Genomic DNA, 23,012 nt, shown 5'->3' on the forward strand with positions numbered 1-23,012 from the left:
AGACCCATACTCTTAATTATTACTTGTTACTTCCCATTCCCTCCTAGCCCACACCCAGATCTCGCTTCTGTTTCCACCGTTCTGTTCAGTCTCAGTGGGAGAGGTCACCAGTGCCATGAGTGGGGCTAGAGGGCCAGCTCCATTGTTCTCAAGGCAAAGCTTTACTGCTGTTTTGATGCTCCAGACTTGAGGTGGGTCTCTGATCTCACAGTTCGAGATTGTGGGTAGAAAGAGGTCCATAGTGGTTAGGTGAGCCCGTTTTCTGGAGGTACAAGAAAAGTCAGCTTATTTTGTTTTGCTTGTTCCTAGGTTCCAGTTCTTGTTCAGGACCAGGACATTCTGCAGGAAGGGATGAACACTCCAGGAACAGCAGTACCTCATGCACCCATTGGCAGCTGCATAGCAACTGAAATTTGCCAAAATCCTTTTACTGACCCAGTGATGTTCAATCTTCAGGATCCACAACATGGTACTTAGTGATCCTGGCTTTGGACTTTCTCAGGCTCTTTATTATGGCTCCTCCTCCAACTTGCAGTTAGTTGCCTCCTCTCTGTCTTGTATATGAAACCCTTATGGTACCAGGTTCTTTCTGTTATTCCCCCACCTATCCTTTCCTGGGTCCCTGTAACCTTTTATCCATTCTTATTGCTGTTCTTTTATTATTCCAGTCCTTCACATGGGGGTTACTCAGAAGAGGTTTGTAAGTCATTTTATAGCCATCATTGTCTAGTCCTGGGAGTTCTGGGTCTTTCTGAATTCCTTGTTTGTAGAAGAAATGGGACTTGGATTAGTGGTCAGGAACAGCAGTAATTTCACGTGCAGCTTTTGCTCCTTCTTCAGATTCTCCTGGCCCTGAAGCTTCTACCCTTTCCCAGGAAGAGAACCCAAGAAATCAATTAATGGCCCTCATGCTCCTAACAGCCCAGCCCCAGGTAGGTTTGCATTCTTTTTCCTTCCTGAGGCCCTCTCTGCACTACCAAACTATGGCTGAGGTGTCCTCTGTCATCCTGGTGTTTGGGGCCCAATCAGTTCCTATCTGTAAATCACAGTCCATGTGATTGGAAGGTAGACTTTATGTGGGGTTTCCTTATGTCTCTCTGATAGCCCTTGCTTGCCTCATGGCCTCATAATGTGTCCTTACCCAGAAGTGCAAGGAACTTTTCAGTAGGGGAGCTCCTGGGCATGGATAATCTCACACATACCTGTTATTTCAGGAGTTGGTGATGTTTGAGGAAGTGTCAGTATGCTTTACTTCAGAGGAATGGGAGTGTCTGGGCCCGATTCAGAGGGCTTTATACTGGGATGTGATGTTGGAGAACTATGGAAATGTGACCTCCCTAGGTAAGGACTCTTTCTTCCCATCATTCTTACCTTTATTTCATTAGCCTTTGTTTTCTGATTATGAAAGTAGTATATACTTATTTTGGAAAACATAGAATATTAGAAAAGAATACAACTTAAACCCACTCTTGTAGACAACTACTATCAAAATTTTGACATATTACCTGTTTTTTCCTGAGTTTTTTTTATTGGCTACATAATTTGTGCCATAATTTAGCCATTTCCTTATTTTAGATAATTTCTGTAATAATCATCTGTCTCTGTACCTAAGGTCTTTCTTTATTTCTCATTATTTTTTTTTAAAGATTTTATTTATTTATTCATGAGAGACAGAGGGAGAGAGAGAGAGAAGCAGAGGGAGAAGCAGGCTTCCAAGGAGCAGGGAGCCCGATGCGGGACTTGATCCCAGGACCCTGGGATCATGACCTGAGCCAAAGGCAGACGCTCAACCATCTGAGCCACCCAGGCGCCCTCTCATTATTTTCTTAGAAGTAGAATTACTAGGCCTAAGTGTTTGAATTATTTTAAGGTTCTTCTTTCATACTGCCAAATTGCTTTCCTTGGTGATCTCTGTCCTCATGGAGAGATACACAGCACTCCTTTTGCACTGCCTTTATTGGTACTGCGTAATCCCATTCTTTTAAATTGTTGCTGATATGATTTTTTTAAAGTTGTAATATCTTTATTCTCTAGTGGATTTTTATGACTAGTAATAAAGTAAGAATTTTTTTTTAAAGATTTTATTTATTTATTTGACAGAGGGAGGCACAGTAGGAGAGGGAACACCACAAGCAGGGGGAATGGGAGAGGGAGAAGCAGGCTTCCCACTGAGCAGGGAGCCCTAAGCGGGGCTCGATCCCACGACCCTGGGATCATGACCTGAGCCTAAGGCAGATGCTTAACGACTGAGCCACTCAGGCACCCCTAAAGTAAGAACATTTAAAAAATATTTAGTAGCCATTTGTGCTTCCAGCAAACATGAAAATATCTATCATGTGATAGCAACTGTGGAAATGATTCTGCCCTTAAGTAGCTTATCATAATTGGGGAGATGAGCATAGAAAGAATAAACAAGGCACAGTAAAATAATTGGTATAAGAGTGTGATAAACCTTTTAAGATGGAAATGAAGAGGACAAAACAACCAATACCATTCCTCCTGAGATTAGGAAAGGCCATAAAGGAGGTAGCTTTGTGCTGGACTTTGAAGAAAAAGGTAAGATTTTGTTTGGACAAATACACATTAAAAATTGAGGAATCAACTAATGCACTGACCTAATTTAGACTGAAATACAGATTTATAGTATCAGTTTAAATAGCTGCATACTATTCCATTGTTTGTGTATCATGCTTTTACATTGACAACTTTATGATACTGAATTTCTATTCAAGAACATTACATGCCTTTCCATTTGTTCAGCACTGCTTTTATGTTTCAGGCCTGTTTTAAAATTGTCTTCATCTGGATCTTGCATAGTTCAGGGTAATTGATTCTTTGGAATTAGAATCTTCTGATGTTTTCTCATTGACTATAATGTACATATATGAAAATACTGATTTTTTTCGTATGTTGCAGCCTTATTATTTTAATTGTTTATAGTAATTTATACTGTAAATATTTACACTTAATGAGAATATATCTTTTGCTATCTTAGATGTGCCAATTGTGGGCCAAACATTCTGTAGATTTTATATTTTGATACATGTTACCAAACTGCTTTCTACCAATGATGTACCAACTTACTTTCCCATGAAAAGAGGAAAAGGGGGCCCATCTCCCTTATATGTGCTTATGATTTGGTCAGTGTTTTAAATCTCTGCTAGGTAGATGACAGATACTATTTTTTGTTTTTCATTTCTTTGATTATTAGTGTGGTGGAAATATTCTCACATTTATTGGTCATTTCACCCCTATTCATAGCCTTTTTACATAGTTCTTTTATTTATGAGAACTACCCTTTTGTCAAGTATTGCGTATGTTTTTCCCATTTGTTTGCCTTTCGGCATTATTTATGAGTTGTTATTTTTAAGCCTTAGGAAATCTTTTATGTAGTATTAAATTTAGCAGTATTTTCCTTTATGGTCTTTGTGGTCTTCTCAGTAAAATTATTTTTATTTGTTTATTTTTAAGATTTTATTTATTTAGAGAGAGTGTGTGCAAGCAGGGGAGGGGGAGGGGCAGAGAGAGAGGAAGAATCTCAAGCAGATTCCATGTTGAGCACAGGGGCCATTGTGGGGCTCGATCCCATGACCCTGAGATCATGACCTGAGCCAAAATCAAGAATCAGACACTTAACCGACTGAGCCACCCAGGCGTCCCAGTAAAATTATTTTTTTTAAATCACTTGTATTGTTTTCAGATACTTTTATTGTTTACTTTTTATTTTTAAGCTTTACTCAATCTAAAATTTATCTTGATATATAGAATGACATATGAATCCAATTTGTTTCTTTGTTTTTTAACCCAAGTGGCTTTTAGTAGTTGTAATGCTATTTACTCAATAATCCATCTTTTCAAGAATTTAAAAATATGTTTTATGAGTAAATTGGTGAATTTTATGAAAAACACTCACCATGGGTCCATATAACTCATGCTATAAGCCAAAATAAATTCTAGATGGGTCTAAGAGTTAAACTAAAAAAAAAGAGAAGAAAATGGAATTGCTTCTTTAGTCTAGCTCTTTGAGGAAGGAGAAGTTTGAATCAATTTTAACAAATAAGATATGCTTCACCTGCAATATTGTTGGAACTTTAGCAAGCTGATACCTGGGGGTTTATGCCTTTTGACCTAGTGATTTTCATTTGAGGATGATACCTTAAAGAAATGGTTCAGAAAGAGGAAAATAAGTAACATGTCTAAGGATATACCAGCAAAGTATTTATAAATGGTTAAAAGTTGGGCACAACCTAATTCCCCGAGATAGAGAAAGTACTAAGCAAACCATTGTGTTTGACTTGGAGTTATATTGTGACACTATCAAATATGACAATTCTGCACTCAATTTCCATGCATTGATAAACTATTTGGTAGAAAAGCGGATTCTCAGATGGCTTGCACACACTGTTTCAGTATGTAAAAGATTTGTATATGTTTTATTTAAGGGATTGGAATAGAATTTGAGGGAAATTCAGGAAATATTGAGTACTTCCCATATGTTAAGCTTAACCCCTGCCTTCAAACATTCAAGTTGGAGTGGTAGACATTTATACTAATAATTACAATACAGTGTGACAAATGCTGTGTAATAAGTGTGCACAAGTGTGGGAGCCCATAGGAGCTTGTGATAGTAGGAGCAGGAGAGTGGGGGCAGGGGTGGGTGGCTAAGGGAAAGATTTACATGGGGTGACTTTTTATTTTAATAACAGTTTTATTGAGCTATAATTCACCCATTTAAAGGTTACAGTGCAGTGGTTGTTAGTAATACACAGAACTGTGTGACCATCACCACAATTAATTTTAGAATACTTCATCACCCCAAAGAGAAGCCTTGTACCATATAGCAGTCAAATTCATTTCACCCAACTGCCCCTCCAACCCAGCCTTAGGCAACCATTAATCTGCTTTCTATCTCTCTAGATTTGCCTTTTCTATGGACATTTTATATAAATGGAATCATACAGTACGTGGTCTTTTGTGACTGCTTTTACTTAGCATAATGTTCTCAAGGTTCATCCATATTGTGGCAGGTATTAATACTTTATTCGTTTTAATGCTGAATATTCTCTTGTGTGTATATATATCACATTTTATTGATTCATCATTTGATGGACATTTAAAAATTTTGTTTCCACCTTTGAGCTGTATAAATAACACTGCTGTGAATATTTGTGCACAAGTTTTTGTGTGGATGTATGTTTTCATTTCTCTTGGATATATACCAAGGAGTGGAATACCTGGGTGTTCTGTGAAAATATTCACAACAGCTGCATCTTGGTTTCTAAAAGGAAAGAAAACTTTATTATTATAGAAACCTAATAGAAACAGAAGAAAGGAATCTACACATAAATGAGAGTAATAGTAAGCAATAAATGAGAATAAGACAAAGCTACATTAGTCAGGTACACAACATCCAAACTCATTAGCTGGGGAAGCCCCATGGAGACAGCCTGGCTCAGTCCAGATTGAGAAGCTTGGGCGGAGCATCCTCCACTCAGGTGAGACTTCCAACTGACCATCCCCATAAGGGCCATATTTATAGGGCAGATGATGGGGTCTGAAGTTAAACATTTGTTCACCTATGTGCAGTTTGGAGTGAGCTGCGTTTCTGTGTTACCATGTTTTTATATTTTCAAGGAGCCTGGGCTATATTTTCAAGGAGGCTACTTACCTCCCCTCCTGGGTTACATTCTGGGGAGCCAGCCCTGCTTTGTAGGAGGAGGGGATGTGAGTCAAGATTTTAACTCTTGGCGTCCAGAAGAGTCAGTTCTGACCTGGAGGCCAGATAATATAGTTTAAATAATGAGGTTTCCAAGGTTATTCATATAGCCTGAGTCTCAGAAACAGCATTCTGTAGCCTGCCTGCATACATTCAGGTCTAGGTTGTTGGTTATGCAAGACGAATCACAGAAACATCCATCCTTATAAAACACTGGGTCAAATGGTAACTCTGTTTAATCATATGAGGAGCTGACAGACTGTTCCAAAGTTGCTGCACCATTTTACACTCTCACCATTGGTATATAAGGGTTTCAGTTTCTCCAGATCTTTTTTTTTTTTAAGATTTTATTTATTTATATGAGAGAGAGCACAAGAAGGGGGAGGGTCAGAGGGAGAAGCGAAGCAGACTCCCTGCTGAGCAGGGAGCATGATGCAGGGCTCCGTCCTGGGACTCCGGGATCATGACCTGAGCTGAAGGCAGATGCTTAACTGACTGAGCCACCCAGGCGCCCCGCAGTTTCTCCAGATTTTCCCCAGCATTTACAATCTTTAATAATTTAATAATTTATAATCTTTCTGATTCTAGCCATCCTGGTGGATCTAAAAAGATGACTCATTGTGGTTTTCATTTGCATTTTCCTGATGACTAAAGATGTTGTGCAACTTTTCATGTGTTTATTGGTTGTATGTCTTTGAAGAAATGTCTTTTCAGATTCTTTGCCTATCTTTTAATTGGGTTGTCTTTTTGTTGAGTTGTAGGAGTTTGTATATATATATATATATTAAAGATTTTATTTGAGAGAGAGAGAGAATGAGAGAGAGAACACAAGAAGGGGGAGGGTCAGAGGGAGAAGCAGACTCCCTGCTGAGCAGGGAACCTGATGTGGGGCTCAGTCCTGGGACTCCAGGATCATGACTTGAGCCGAGGGCAGTCCCTTAACCAACTGAGCCACCCAGGTGCCCTGGAGTTTATATATTTTAGATACAAATACCTTATCAGGTATGGGACTTTCAAGTATTTTCTCCCATTCTCTGAGTGTCTTTTCACTTTCTCAGTGATATCCTTTGAAGCACAAAAGTTACTAATTTTGATGAATTTCAATTTATCCTTTCTTTTGTTGCTTGTGCTTTACTGTCACATCTAAGAAACTATTGCCTAATTCAAGGTCATGGAGATTTATGTATGCGTTTAGTTTTATAGTTTCAGTTCTTAGTTTTGTTCTTTGATCCATTTTGAGTTAGTTTTTGTATGTGTATAAGGGTCCAACTTCATTCTTTCCATGTCTCAGCATCATGTCTTAGCACCATTCCATTATCTCAGCAGCATTTTTCCCCCACTGAATTGTTTTGGTACCCTTTTGAGAATCAGTTAACCATAAATGTGGAGGCTTATTTCTGGACTCTCAATTCTGTTCCTTTGATTATATGTCTATCCTTATGTCAGTGGAACCCTGTCTTATTACTGTTGCTTTGAAGTACATTTTAAAATCAAGAAGTGTGAGCCCTTCAATTGTGGTTCTTCTTTTTCAGTATTATTTTAGTTATTCTAGGCTTGTTGAGTTTCCATATCAATTTTAGTATTAGCTTGTCAATTTCTGAAGAAGCCAGGGGATTTATGATAGGGATGATTGCACTGAATTTATAGATCAATGTGGGGATTATTGCCATTTTAACAGTATTAAGTCTTCCAATCCATGAACATGGAATATGTTTTCATTTATTTAGTCTTTAACTTCATTCAACAGTGTTTCGTAGTTTTCAGAGTATAAGTTTTGTACTACTTTTTAAAATTTATTCCTAAGTCTTTTATTCTTTTTTATGCTGTTATTTCTTAATTTCCTTTTAAGATTGTTCAGTGCTATTATGTAGAAATCCCACTGTTTTTTGTTTATCGATCTTGTGTCCTACAACCTTGCCGTACTTACTTAGTTTTAACAGTTTTTTTGGTAGATTCTTTAGGATTTTCTACATATAAGATCTTGTCATCTGCAAACAGGTAGTTTTACTTCTTCCTTTTCAATCTGGATGACTTTTATTTCTTTCTGTTGCCTAATTGCTTTGACTGAAACCTGCAGTTTGTGTTGCATAGAAGTGGCAAGAACAGAAATCTTTTTCTTGTTGAGAGTTCTTAGAGAGAAATCATCAGTTGTTCACCATTAAGTATGATGTTAGCTTTGGATTTTTTTGTAGTTTTTGGCTGAAGAACTTTATCACATTGAAGAAGTTCCCCTTCTATTCCTACTTTGTCAAGTGTTTTATTCATGAAGGGGTATTGGATTTTATCAGATGCTTTTTCTGCATCTATTGAGATGATTATGTGATTTTTGTCATTCATTACATTATGTAATTAATTGATTTTCCAATATTATACCAAACTGCATTTCTGTGATAAATCTCACTCGGTCATGGTGTATAATTTTTTTTCATGTGTTGCTGGATTAGTTTGGCTAGTATTTTGTTGAGGATTTTCATGTCTATATTCATAAGGTCTATTTGTAGTTTTCTTTCTTTTCTTTTTTCTTTTTTTTTTTTTATGATGTCTTTGTCTGGTTTTGGTATCAGGGTAATACTGGTCTCATAGAGTGAGTTGTGAAGTGTTCCCAACTCTTCTGTTTATTGGAAGAGTTTGTGAAAAATTGGTATTCTTTTAATGTTTGATAGAATTCATCAGTGAAGCACTCTGGGCCTGGACTATTCTTTATGGGTGGTTTTTTGATTACTGACTCAATTTCTTTATTTTTTAGAGATCTATTGACATTTTCTATATCTTCTTGAGTCAGTTTTAGTAATTTGCATCCTTCTAGGAATTTGCCCATTTCATCTTAAATTGTCCAATTTATTTGCACAGAATCATTTCTAGCATTCCCTTAGAATCCTTTTTATTTCTGTAATATTTGGTAATATCTAGAGGGGGTAACTTTTGGGCTTATTTTTAAGGGTGTGGGTATTGGGCTTGTAGTGAATTGGGAAAAGGAAGAACAGTTCAGGAAGAGAATTGCTTTCTCTGTCAGATAAAGAAGTAAAATCTTTAAAAAAATTTTATTTATTTGAGAGAGATGGAGAGAGAAAGAGAGCACAAGCAGGGGGGAGGGGCAGAGGGAGAGGGAGAAGCAGACTCCTCACTAAGCAGGGAGTCCAATGTGGTACTCGGATCCCAGGACCCTGGGATCATGACCTGAGCCGAAGGCAGACACTTAAACCAACTGAGCCACCCAGGCGCCCTCTTTTTTTAAGAATTTTAATCATATTTTTTTCCTTTCAAGACATTTAGAATACTGAATATGTATTTTAAGGCATTTCTGTCTTTCTGTTTTTGTTTTTGGTTTTAAGTAAACTCTTTGCCCATTGTGAGGCTCAAACTTACAATCCCAAGATCAGGATTTGCATGCTCTACAACTGAGCCAGCCAGGTGCCCCCAAAATTGCTAATTTCTTAACCATTTTTCATCTCAGTAAACCACTTGCAACACTTCCACTTCTTAAAAACTCTTCTACTTCTTTAAAACACTTCTACTTCCTTAAAGAGAATCTTCCTGAAACCAGCATCCTGCTTAAACCTTGAAACCAATCACTGTGGATGAGGAAACTGGAATACCAGTATTGGATAGGACACATGCCCATCCCTATAGTCAGGTGAAGTAGTGTGATTGGCAGTCCTGCCTGAATCCTGGAAAAAGGGGCAGTTGAGATATGTAAATCTGACCTAAGAATGTAGTTCAGGTTGACATTTATTAGTTATTTTCTATCCTCACCCTCTCATAAATTAAATTTATAATGAAGTAAAATAGCTATTTCTTTCCTATGTCTTTTCTCTCTGTTTGGGTAGAAGAACAGTGTTGTTATCCTCTAACAGAAGATAATATTACTATTATCCACATTATTTTACTTACTAGATAATTTGGGGAACAAGTTCATGATTTCTCCTTACATTTGGATGGTGAAAGTAAGTTGCTAAAACATTTTCAAAAAGATAATTTCACATTTTACAATATTTGAGAATGTTGGAGTAGAAAGGGACTGGCAGTTTACTAGTTCAGCCACATCATTTTATAGATGTATTATGTTTTTAAAATGTCTCTATTTTTTTTCATTCTGTATTTCTTCTTACATATGTATATATATTTTTTTAAGATTTTCATTTATTTATTTTAAAGAGAGAGCAAGCGGGGGAAGGGAGAGGGACAAGCAGACTCCATGCTGAGTGCAGAGCCTGATGTGGGGCTCAATCTCATTTGGGGCTCAATCTCATGACCCTGAGATCATGACCTGAACTGAAATCAAGAGTCAGATGCTTAACCAACTGAGCCACCCAGGCGCCCCTCTTCCTTTTTATATTTAGTTGAATCTAACTCAGTCCTGATGTTTTCCATTTCTCAATTTTAAAAGGAATAGTGGGAGTTATAGATGAATTCTAAGCATCAAGTTGCTTTTTAGTGGATTTTTTCCCTGTAGGTTACTTGCTTTCAAGTAATTAAAAAATATGCACTTGACTCTTCAAAAATTAAAGATTGTTTTAGGGTCCTGACATATATTTTCTCTCCTTTAGAGTTCCCATCTTCTTAGCAAGAAGAAAATAAAGAGACAATTCTTTATAAGCCAAATGATTCTCCCTGTTCCATCCAGCTTCCTGAGCCTCATGTCTGAACCACCTACGCATGATCCCATGTTCTCTCTCTGGTTCTTCCTTATATCTGTTTACTCAACATCATTTATATTTTTCCATCTGCTCCCTGAAGACAAGGAGCTTAGAAGTGTCCGAGTGAGTTCTGTGTTAAAACACAACCTTGTCAGTGTAGTATTCTGCTTTGTATTTTCATTTAATGAAAAGTGTCTTCTTTTTGTATTCATATGAAAGTGTACCCTACTGGCTTGTTTTAAAGTCCTTTGAAGATCTTATTCTTACTAACACAGGGACATGGTAACATTTGCATTTTTAATTCCTTTTACCAGAATGGGAGACCATGACTGAGAATGAAGAGGTGACACCAAAGCCAAGCATTTCTCAAAGAGCCGATTCTCAGAAAGGAACATCCAAAAGACTTCAGGGAGGTGTTCCTCAGACCCTAGATTTTGAGGAAGCATGTGAATGGCAAGTTTTGGCAAGTCATTGGGGAACTAAAACAGGGGAAAGGGATACCCTAAAGAACGTTTCCGTCTGTGAAAGAGATAAGAAGAAAAGGACGCTACCAGAAAAACAAGGCCAAAAGTGGAAGGAATTTGGAGAAAGCTTGACTTCAGGTTCAGCTCTTTCTGAAAGTTTAATAGGTACTGAAGGAAAGAAGTTTTATAAATGTGATATATGTTGTAAACATTTCAATAAAATCTCCCATCTTATAAACCATCGGAGAATCCACACTGGTGAGAAACCTCATAAATGTAAAGAGTGTGGAAAAGGCTTTATTCAGCGCTCAAGCCTTCTAATGCATTTACGGAACCATTCTGGGGAGAAACCTTATAAATGTAATGAATGTGGGAAAGCCTTCTCTCAAAGTGCTTATCTTCTAAACCATCAGAGAATCCACACTGGGGAGAAGCCTTATAAATGTAAGGAGTGTGGAAAGGGCTTCTATAGGCATTCAGGCCTTATTATACATCTAAGGCGCCATTCTGGGGAGAGACCTTATAAATGTAATGAATGTGGGAAAGTTTTCTCTCAGAATGCTTACCTCATTGACCATCAGAGGCTCCACAAAGGGGAAGAACCTTATAAATGTAACAAGTGTCAGAAAGCTTTCATTCTGAAAAAGAGCCTCATTCTGCACCAGAGAATCCACTCTGGGGAAAAGCCCTACAAATGTGATGAATGTGGAAAAACCTTTGCTCAGACCACTTACCTTGTTGACCATCAGCGGCTCCACAGTACAGAGAACCCATACAAATGTAAAGAATGTGGAAAAGTTTTCATTCGAAGCAAAAGCCTCCTCTTACACCAGAGAGTACACACAGAAAAGAAGACTTTTGGTTGTAAAAAATGTGGGAAGATTTTCAATTCAAAGTCAAACCTAATTGACCATAAAAGGATGCATAGCAGAGAGAAGCCATATAAATGTACTGAATGTGGGAAAGCATTCACTCAGAGTGCTTATCTTTTTGACCACCAGAGACTCCACAATGGAGAGAAACCTTACGAATGTAATGAGTGTGGGAAAGTTTTCATTCTAAAGAAGAGCCTCATTTTACATCAGAGGTTCCATACTGGAGAGAATCTCTATGAATGTAAAGACTGTGGCAAGGTCTTTGGTTCTAACAGAAACCTCATTGACCATGAGAGACTACACAATGGGGAGAAGCCCTATGAATGTCGAGAGTGTGGGAAGACTTTCATCATGAGCAAAAGTTTCATGGTCCATCAGAAACTACATACACAGGAAAAATCCTACAAATGTGAGGATTGTGGGAAGGCTTTTAGTTATAATTCAAGCCTGCTCGTGCATCGGAGAATCCACACTGGAGAAAAGCCCTTTGAATGCAGTGAGTGTGGAAGAGCTTTCAGTTCTAACAGAAACCTCATTGAACATAAGAGAATCCACAGTGGTGAGAAACCCTATGAGTGTAATGAGTGTGGTAAATGCTTCATTTTGAAGAAAAGCCTCATTGGACACCAGCGGATTCACACAAGGGAAAAATCTTATAAATGCAGTGACTGTGGGAAAGTCTTCAGTTACCGCTCAAACCTTATAGCCCATCAGAGAATCCACACTGGTGAGAAGCCCTATGCATGTAATGAGTGTGGGAAAGGCTTTACTTACAACAGAAACCTCATTGAACATCAAAGAATTCACAGTGGGGAAAAAACCTATGAATGTCATATATGTAGAAAAGTTCTTACCTCTAGTAGAAATCTTATGGTACATCAAAGAATCCACACTGGAGAGAAGCCTTATAAATGTAATGAGTGTGGAAAAGACTTCAGTCAGAATAAAAACCTTGTTGTACATCAGAGGATGCACACTGGGGAAAAACCATATGAGTGTGAGAAGTGTAGAAAATCTTTTACTTCTAAGAGGAATTTAGTTGGCCACCAGAGAATCCATACAGGGGAGAAACCGTATGGGTGTAATGATTGTAGTAAAGTTTTTAGGCAGAGAAAAAACCTTACTGTACATCAGAAAATTCATACAGATGGAAAACTTTGTGAATGTGATGAGTCTGAAAAAGAATTCTCTCAGACTTCAAACCTTCATCTTCAACAAGAAATCCATAATGTGGAGGAATTCTCTTGGCTCCAAAGTGCCAACGAGTCCAAGACAGACATTCAGAAAATCTAGTGTCATTTGTAAAATGGGATAAAATCCCTTGCTACCTAAGTAACTGTTAGACAAATGGCAGTGTATGGTCCTTGCAAGGAAAAAATTCATGATTGACCCTTTTGTAGACAAATGATTTGCATGTGAAAGAATGTTAATCTAGACTTTCAAGACTACATAAACCAAATTCTAGTTAAAGAATATTATGTCCCAGACCGTTTGTTATGACTCTGGAAAGGGACCTTAGAGCACTTGAAGGCTCTGAAGAACCTTATGAGATGTAATGATGTAGTTGTAAGTGATAGCAAAAATATCTTTGTATTAAGAAATGGACATTGTTTCTGAAAATGTGTATATTGTACATTTTAAAAATAGCATCACTGCTACAAAAAAGTCTCTATTGACCATATCGAGACAGGTCAGACATGGAGTTGAGTGGGCAAGAGTCTGCTGTTTGAGGACAACTTAAGAAGAGTACTAGATTTGGAATTAGAAGACGGAGGTTTGGGTCCTGGCTCTTTCTCTTACTAGCTATGTGATGATGTTAAGTCAGCCTCTAGGCCTCAGTTTCTCTGTCAGTCAAGTGTTGACATAATGCTTTCTTAAAAGGGCTTGAGGATTAAGTGAAAGGATGGTTGTGAACATACTTTGTGAAATAATTTAGTTGTCAATAAAGTTGGGTAAAAGAGGTATGGTCAAAATCTAGAACATGGCATAATATAATGTTTGTTCATTACGTCAATATTAGGACTCAGAACTTCAAAAATACTCATTTTAAGAGGAAGTATGGTGGATAGCTTACTTTGGGTTTAATAGTCTAAGAAGACTTTTTAAAAAGATAGCTTTCAGAATTTGATGGGATTAATAGATAATATGCCTAGTTGTTTCGATGGTAAAATACTGGCTTGTTATGGAAAAACAATATTATGTCCAGCTGTTAACACTGAAGCCAAGGAAAATTATTTTTCAACCTTCAGATTTGAAACCTGGCAGATGTAGAATGTCAAAGTGGAAGGACAGTCCTGTGTTGCTTTCCTTGTTCATAGGGAAAAATCCTTAACTCCAACCCCTGAGCTAATGATCCCTGCCACTTTATTCTCAGTTCTAATCAACATTTCACCATTGCTGACATATGAAAGCTTGTTACTCAAGAAACAACATTCTGTTCCAGTACTCAGCTTACTAATAAGTTTCACAAGAACCAAGTCCTTAAAGCTCTGATTAAATCAATTCAGAATCCACCCCTGAGTGGTCAGGCCCATTACTGCCTGTGAACCAATCATTCATTCAGTCTGTTCTCTTTTGTACATTTGTAGATTTAATTCATCCTATATTCTTGAGTTGTTAATTTTATATTGTAATTCTCAAAACTCCCAATTCTGCAGCTGGACTATAAATACCTTAATATCCAGATTGTGTTTCTAATAGTAGCATTGAACTGATGTGTTGATAAATGTTAACTAATTCAACCTCAGAGTTCCTTGAGGTCTGGTTCCTCATTAGACTGAAAGGTAAACAAGAGTGAAAAATGGAAGGGCTCAAGATTTAAAGTCTTAAGACCTGGGTATAAGTCAGCTTCTGCCACTTTCCTTGGACAGATGCCTTTATTACTTGGAGCCTTGATTTCCTCATCTGTATAACAGGAGGGAGAATATCTACCTCACAAAGTTGTTACGAGGTAATGAATATGGAGATGCTTTGTATCTGTGCTATAGAAGAATCACTACAGATTATGTAATTACAAAGGGAAAGATGTACTTTAACAGAGAAGCTGGCCTTCACCTCTTAACCATCACTAAGACCAAGACAACCTACATTATCTGCCTCCTCATGTGATGCAATAAGCCAGAAGTGTAACCTGAATTTATCAAGCTTCTTAGACCTAATTGCCATTTTACAGGAAATACAGAAAGCAGACGAACAAGATAAATGACACAAGAAACAATTTAGAACAGGGACTATTGTAAAGAAAACTGCACTGGATTCTTCAAAAATATGAAAAAGGAAGGGGTGATCATTGTTGAAGCTGGTTGAATATTGGGAGTTAATTGTACTGATCTCTGCTTTTGTATATGTGTTAAATTTTCCAGAATGAAAGGTATAAAAAGTGGGTGAGGGAGGTTGTTTTTAAAAGATATTGAAGAACCATAAGACACTAAGAGCCAGAGATAGACTCACACAAATGCCCAATTGATTTTTGGCAAAGGTTGAACAATTCAGTAAAAGGGATAGCTTTTTCAACAAATGCTGCTGGTGGAATTTGATATCCATAGGCAAATATCCATCCATCCATCCATCCATCCATCCATAGTCAGGAGCTAGGACTAAGCAAGGAACTCTTAAATTTACATCAAAAGTAGGCTCCATAAAAGGAAAAATGATAAATTGGACCTCATCACAATTAAAATAATTTGCTCTACAAAAAAAAAAAAAAAAAAACTTTTTAAGAGTGGTAAGACATTACAGACTTGGGGAAAATATTTGTAAATCATATATCCAACAGGATTTGTATCTATCCTATATAAAGAAATCTCAAAACTCAACAATAATAGATTCATTCGTTTAGAAAATGGACAAAAGACGTAGACATTTCACCAAAATATAGATAGCAAATAAACAAATGAAAAGATATTCACCATCATTAGCCAGTAGAGAAATACAAGTTAAAAAAAATGACTGCACACGTGTCAGAATAGCTTAAAAAAAGAAAAACAGTGTTATTAAATCTTGGCAAGGATGCAGAGAAACTGAGTCTTTGTCTGTTGCTGGGAATGTTAAATGATACACCCACTCTGGAAAACAGTTTGGCAGTTTCTTACAAAACCAAACATGTACTTATGATATGACCCAGTATTTGTACTCCTGAATATTTACCCCCAGAGAAATGAAAACTTAATTCAGACAAACATATGTACATGACTGTTCATAGCAGTTTTATTTGTAATAGTCAAAATCTGTAAGTAACCCAAAATAGCTTCAACAAGTGGCCAAAACAGTATTCTATTTATACCATGAATACTTACACTCCGCAATAAAATGGAATGACCCATTCCTGCAATGACAAGTGAATTTCAAGAAAATTATGCCGAGTGAAAATCCAATCTCAAAAGGTGGTATTCTGTATGATTCTACTTATATAATACTCTAAAATGACAAAACTATATAGAGATGAAAGATTAGTGGTTGCCAGAGGTTGGGGATGGTGGGAGGGGACAGGAGGGAGAGAGACGGGTAGCACTTAGGAAGGTCTTTGTGATGTTGGAACAGTTGTGTGTCTTGATTGTGGTAGTGATTACACAAATACACATGATAAAATGAGGTAGAAGTCTACACAAACATTGTACCAGTGTCAACTTCCTGATTTTTATGTTAAATGATGATTATGTAAATTGTACCTGTTGAGGGAAACTGGGGGAAGGGTATTTTTCCAACTTTCTGTGAATTGTTAAATTCAAAGTAAAAGGTAAAACAAGACCCTAAAAAAGCCATAACCAAATGCATTGTGAAACCGATTTGAAAACAAAATGATGAAAATACATATTTTAGGGCAGTTGGGGAGATTTGAATATGACTGGATATTAGATGATATTAGGAAATTGTTAATTTTCTTACCATTATGTAATGGTATAACGTTTGGAGAATATTAAAGGATGCATTTTGAAGAGTTCGGAATGAAGTGTTGATTACAACTTTAAAGTATTTTTCAGTGTATAGAGAGAGATAAGGAAAAGGTAGTCAAGTGTTGAGTCCAGATGCAGGATACAGGTATTCATGGTACCATACTTTCACCTTTTATGTACCGTTTGTATTTTCAAATAAAATGTTTGAGGCAAAATTGTCAGGGCTTTCTACAGACAAATGCTTTCTGGCTTCAGGCTCCTGCGTATGCGCCTCGCGTAACTACTGCCAAGTCAGGGGATGTACCCTTCCCTGAAGCTCAGGGCCACAGTACACCTGCACCCTCCTAAACACTTGCTCCCATCCCTGGTCCGCGGCAATATTGGACACCCATCGAGAAGACAGCACCTCCGAGGTTCCTAGAGAGGCCAGCCTGGAGACTTGGGAAGCCGGAAGCCCGTCTCGAGGCACTTCCTGTCCGCTCATTGTTCTCGCGCCGGCAGGCGCAGGACGTCGGAGTCTGCGGGCCTTTTGCTTTAGAGCACGGGAGCTCCGGCCGGGCGTCTTCTATGAACACGGTCAGTGGGGTTGGCGGTGGTGGGCACGGACGTCGCGGGCGCGGGAGGGGCCATCCCAGGGGCGGACTGCCGCGACCTCCCCTCGGGGGGTCCAGGCTTGTCTGTCCCTAGGGCGGCTCCGCGTCCCACCACTTCAGAAACACGGCTGCCGCCTACCGGGGGTCTGGCCTGGGGGACCTTGGAGACGGACAACACCAGGGCCCAGGCTCACCCCAGGAACAGGGCTGTTTGGGGTATGAAGGGGGAGGAGGTGGGCTGCCACATTTGGAAATAGGGAAAGGACACTGAAAGGGAAGCCCTTGATAGGGAACTCGGTGCTGTCAGGGGTGGAGGCGATGTGAGTTTTGTCAGCAGTCCGGTAAGAATGCTGGAAGTAGGCAGTCTTGCCTATACACAGGTGAGATGAGTGTTAAGGGCCTTCGTACATGGTAGAATTCAGCTAATCATGGAAAGAATAATCCTCCAGAATTGAGAATTGTTGCAGGAGTGAAAGTGCTATTGTTTAAGAAATTCAGCGTGTACAGTAAATTCACAGTAAGTTGACAGGAGAAAGCATGTGATTACTTCAATAATAGCAGAAGGGGACTTAATTAAATTTAGCACTTTTTCCCCCAAAAAACATCTGAAGGGGAATAGAAAAATCTTAATTTCTTCATAATAAACTAAACTAGTAAGATCGTTTTACTTACAAATTAAATGACAACAAAGATCCACTGGCTTGCCTATGATAAAAAGGGTGTTGTTAAGTTGGTGGTGGTGTGATTTGATGTGATCCTTTTAGAAAGCAATTTGGCACTGTACATCAACCATGAAATCCTTAAACCAGTAATCCCTCTATTCTGAAGGAATAATTCAGCAGAAGAAAAAACTATTTGCACAGAAAAAATTTTAACATTAATTGTTAAGAGTATAAACTGGAAACAAAACTTTTACTAAAGCAATGGCTCATAAATAGGGTTGGTTAAGTTATAATATAGTTACAATTTAGAATACTATGCCAGAATGAGGTAGGTCTGTATGTACTTATGTTGAAAGATCTATCTAAGACTATGGAATAGTGTGAGAAATATAGAAATTGAGTTTAAATGCTGAAAAATGCATGAGTGTAATGTAATCTCTTGGGAAAATAAGCAATATATGTAAAGGTGTACATTATCTGTATGGAAATGCATTATCTGTATGGAAAAACACTGATGACTGATAATTACTGTGTGTGTGTGTAGGACATATATTTATTTATACATATTTCTGTGTTGATCCTTTTTGGATGAGAATGACAGATTAGGAGAATTAATACTATAGGTTTTTGTATGTATAGCTACTAAAAATGATAAGCATGAAGAATGGCAACATAAAACATCTTTTTTTTATCTTAAGACTAATACAAGGCATTTGGAAGAAATGGGAAAAAATAAACAAACAAAAAGAAGCTCAAAACTACCTGTAAATAAATACATCACCTAGAGATGACCACCCCTAAATGGTGTCTAGACTCTCAGTCTTTTTCTTGAGATTCTTTACTTTATGCTATTGTGTATCTTTGGCGATAAAAAAAACCTCTTTGTGTTGTAATATTCCTTCTTAAAAAAAAGTGGTGATAATTGTGAAAATATATATCCCCATAGTTAAAAAACAAAAAATTTAATAAGTTGTAATTGTCAGTGTGGTTGAAGGTTTTCCCTTAAAAGAAATATCTTAGATTCGGTGCTATAGCTCTTTGGAGGTGGACTAGGGCTGTTATTTCTTAGTCATTTTCTGTATTTTTCAAGTTTTACAATAAAAATACATTAACTCTATAATCAGAAAAAAATCAATAAACACTATATAAAGCTGTTTGTAATGTGGTTATTATGGGAATAAATTACATGTTTGCAGTTGAACCCTCTCCATCCTATGAGGGAGGAGTAGAGCAGACTCTTGTTATAGTGGCTGCTGCCTAGGCACTGGTGAAATTGGCCAGTGGGCTTAATGGCATCCAGGCAAACCTCTGCTTGATGCTAACAATGTTTTCTGGTTTTTCAGTAGACAGTCTTCATCTTGGCCCTGGGAAGAAACTCAAGAAGAAGCTTTTGAAACTTAAAGATTAGATGGGGCTTGACCTCTGCTGGGCAGCCCCCAGCTATAAGAGTTCCTGTCCTGAGCAAAGAAGATGACTGCACAACTGAGAGAGGCCATGGCCTTAGCCCCCTGGGGCTCAGCGACAGTGAAAAAGGAAGAGGAAGAGGAAGAAGACTTCCTAGGTCAGACATCCAGCCAACAAGTGCACTCTGAGAACACCAAAGCCTGGGCTCCTGGGGAAGGTCCTCAGACAGGCCTTGATATATCAGAACAGGAGGAAAAGGTAAATAATGTTCTGGGAAGGAAGTGGGAGGAGAGACCTGAAGACCTCAAGTGGTTTCAGGGGGGACTATGTCCCTCTGCTTCCACACCTGGAGTATTATTTTCTGTCTAGGGCTCTGGCCTTTAGGCCTTTGGAATATAATAGAAACAGTCTCTTCTGATTGAGGGGACATTTAGTGCTTTCTGTAAACCAGTGGTTCTCAAACCTTGCTACACAGAATTAATTGGGGAGCTTTTTATAAAATTGTGATGCTCATGCCATAGTTGGTTCCAATTAAATGAGAATCTTGGGGTGGGACCCAGACATCTGTGTTTTTTAAAAACCTTTCAGGTGACTCCAGTCAGGATCTGATAGCTCTAACCTGTGCTTCTCAAATTTTAATATGATTTAATATCTCAAATTTTAATCACCAGGAGGTCTTGTTAAAATGCAGATTCTGATTCAGAAGGTCTGGGTTAAGATTCTATACTTCTCACAAGCTCCCAGGTGTTGGTGATCTATGGGTTGTACTTCGAGTAGTGAGGATATACGCTATACTGTGCTCCATAATGTTTTCAAATACTGCTCCTTACCATCACTAGACAGACGAGACTGAGGTTCCCCAAAGATCATACTCTTGCTTCTCTGATCCTTAGACCTCAGAAAACTCTAGCCTGGAAAATCTCCCCATATGCTCTTTTTATCATGCACTCCCTGGCAAGCTAGTTTTGGATGCCAGAGTGGGCAATGGAGTGAAATCAAAGTGATAGAGAAGAAAGTTGCAGCCTTGATTGTCTATCTGACTCATGTTGGGGATCAGAGAAGACTCTGACTTTATTTTCCTTTTTTGTTGTTTAAAAAAAAGTTAAAAAATTAAAAAAACATTTTATGGTCTGCAGGAATAGGTACTTATGTTATCCTCGTGAAAACTAATCATACCACCTCCCACTAACAATCGCCTCATAAACTGACCTGTGCTTTCTTGTCTCTAGGGTCCAAACATGTTCTGGGACATGGCTGTCATCCTGAAAGCAACACAGGAGACACCTGCTGCCTCAGCCATTGGCAGCTATTCATTACCAGGGACTCTGGCCAAGAGTGAGATACTGGAGACTCATGGGATTATGACCTCTCTAGGTAAAGTTTAACTCCCTGATTCAGAATCTGACCACTGGGTTTCTCAAAAATCTCTTCAGAGACTTGAAGAAACAGAGTATTGAGGTATTGAAACTATCAGGGAGAGCTGGATAGAGGAATGCCAAAAGATGCCCATGCATTTGTCACAGGAAATGGTTTATTTTGCAGTCTTAAGACACTGGACAAACACAGGTGAACTCCAAATTCACCTTTAAATCACATTTACTGATTAGCAAGTTTCATATCTATTCACACATGAAGACACATCTTCTTCATGTGCTTTGTGTTTATCATTAGTTGGTGAGCCTGGAAGAGAAGCTAGCTAAGGTAAGAAGGGTCAATTTTTGTGGTGATTTTGAGGAACTGTCCTGGACATGTTCTGTTTTTATAGATCTTTGTGCAGATTCCAGAGGATTTTGAGCAGGTGTGTCAACTATATTGATGTTCAAAGCTAGGTCTTCATGGATGTACAGATGACTGGCTTATCACCTAGTTCTTTCTCTAAGCTGGGACTCAGGATGTGTCTGACTAGCAATGGCAGAAGCTTACCTATGGAGGAGTGACATGTAACTATGGGTCAAGAATATGGTAGCCATGGGTCCTGTGTTGTAGAAGTAGTCTCTGGATGATTGCCAAGTTCCTTCTGGCACTCACATTCTATAAGTCTGCCTGGTACAGAGCTACATCTGAATATTTTGAACCCACTCTGCTCTCTAACCCATTTCTCAGACTGACCACTTTCTTAAACCAGTATTGTGGGAAATGTTAGGATTATCACCTTTCATTGTCTTGTCTGTTCTTTAATCATTCCCCCCCGTCAGCAGCTTCTGTTGCCCACTTTTCTGCTCTCTATTCCATTCTCTCTGGTACATTCTGTGTATTATCACTCATTTTCTGTTTCCTTGCTTTAGCAGTCATTCACTGTCTTAACTCCAGCACTGGCACCCATCCATCAGGAATGGTCACTGTTTTCCTTCTTTGCCTCTTACCTTAAGACCCTGTTCCCAGCCAAAATTTACCTTTTGAGTGCTGCCAGCTATTTGCATAGCAGCCCGTAGCAATGACATGAGCTCTAGGAATTAAGAGAAAGATGCGAATGTAGTTGCTGCCCTGCCTTTGATAACTCTGTGACCTTGAACAAGTCCTTTCTCTCTCAACCTCCATTTCCTGTTCTGTCAACTGGGATGTATTCATTCAGTAAATACAGGATTTTGGGGGGGCCTGCTTTCTATGTGCTGGGTAGTGTTATAGGTAAGACATAGTCTTGCCCTTTTTTTTTTTTAGCTCCCACACAGGTGAAAGAGAAGAGTTTTGATGATAAAATCATATAATATACATGAACATGTTTTAGAAATTTTGATGTGTTACTGGTGGGTAACATTTGAGAGAGTTTTATCTACAGTTTCCTATGTATTAATTACTATTGGATTTATTAAAGTTTATACATTTAAAACCAAGTTTTTAAGCATTTAAACATTTATTTTTATTTTACTTATACATCTAGAAAAATTTTTATAAAAATAAGAATATTTGTACTTTTTCTTTAATTCATGTTTAGTTAAGGCTCAGGTTTTACAGATTAATTTTTTAAAACTTTTAAAGCATTTTGCTCTACCTACATATCAATTTCTTTATATAAAAATTTCCTCATTTTTATTCTCAAATAAAAATATGTAAAATGTATTAAGTTTCAAATTTAATATATCTAATTTTTTTTTTTAAGATTTTATTTATTTATTTGACAGAGACACAGCGAGAGAGGGAACACAAGCAGGGGGAGTGGAAGAGGGAGAAGCAGGCTTCCTGCTGAGCAGGAAGCCCCATGCGGGGCTTGATCCCAGGACCCTGGGATCATGACCTGAGCCGAAGGCAGATGCCCAACGACTGAGCCACCCAGGCGTCCATAATATATCTAATTCTGTAAAACATTTCAAACACCTAAGTAGATAGACATTCTAATCTTATGTATAAAATCTTGATAAACACACGACTTTTATAAATCTAATAAATTTGTAATGACTTACAAATTTAGTAAATTAAATCACCTTTCATCTATTATAATACAGTCACCAGCTAAGATGGCAGACTTGTATAGAATTTCAGATCTCTTTTTTAAAAAATGAAAGAAAAGTATTGATTTCAAAAGCTACTACTTTGCCTATCCTCTGGTTGATTACAAGTGCATTTTTAGTTTATTTCTGTACTTGGGTTACAGTAATCCTTCAAGATCCAAAAAAGGAAAAATACCATCTCAAACAAGCCAGAGGTACAGGTTCTACACTATTGGCTAATTAATAACCCAAGGGGATTTGAGCTTGAGTACACAGAATGAACCTTCTTTCCTTTTCTTAAACCCTGGGCATTGGCCAAGATCCTAGCTCTTACTTCATCCCTG

At 38.0% G+C, this 23,012-nt stretch overlaps 1 protein-coding gene across 9 annotated transcripts in view; it reads left to right on the forward strand.

The window, feature by feature from the left end:
- ZNF197 (zinc finger protein 197) overlaps positions 1–23,012 on the forward strand; it is a 45,244-nt gene that overhangs the window by 15,360 nt on the left and 6,872 nt on the right. For 4 of the 9 annotated variants that reach the window (XR_012381275.1, XR_012381274.1, XR_003210734.2 and 1 more), the window contains exons 1-3: positions 12,983–17,160; positions 19,183–19,501; positions 20,473–20,617. Coding sequence is in view for 6 of the 9 variants with exons in the window: in XM_025885103.2 (XP_025740888.2) it covers positions 19,310–19,501; positions 20,473–20,617 (337 nt within the window). In the remaining 3 variants the exon portion in view is untranslated. Of the gene's footprint in view, positions 1–47; positions 192–309; positions 470–840; positions 933–1,214; positions 1,342–10,667; positions 17,161–19,182; positions 19,502–20,472; positions 20,618–23,012 lie in introns of those variants that run through there. The other 5 variants (XM_073902802.1, XM_025885068.2, XM_025885088.2 and 2 more) reach the window with 3 other exon arrangements.

Source organism: Callorhinus ursinus, unplaced genomic scaffold (genome assembly GCF_003265705.2).
Source record: "Callorhinus ursinus isolate GAN/ISIS: 27379988/994484 unplaced genomic scaffold, GSC_fseal_2.0 scaffold1, whole genome shotgun sequence".
NCBI classification, from domain to species: Eukaryota; Metazoa; Chordata; class Mammalia; order Carnivora; family Otariidae; genus Callorhinus; species Callorhinus ursinus.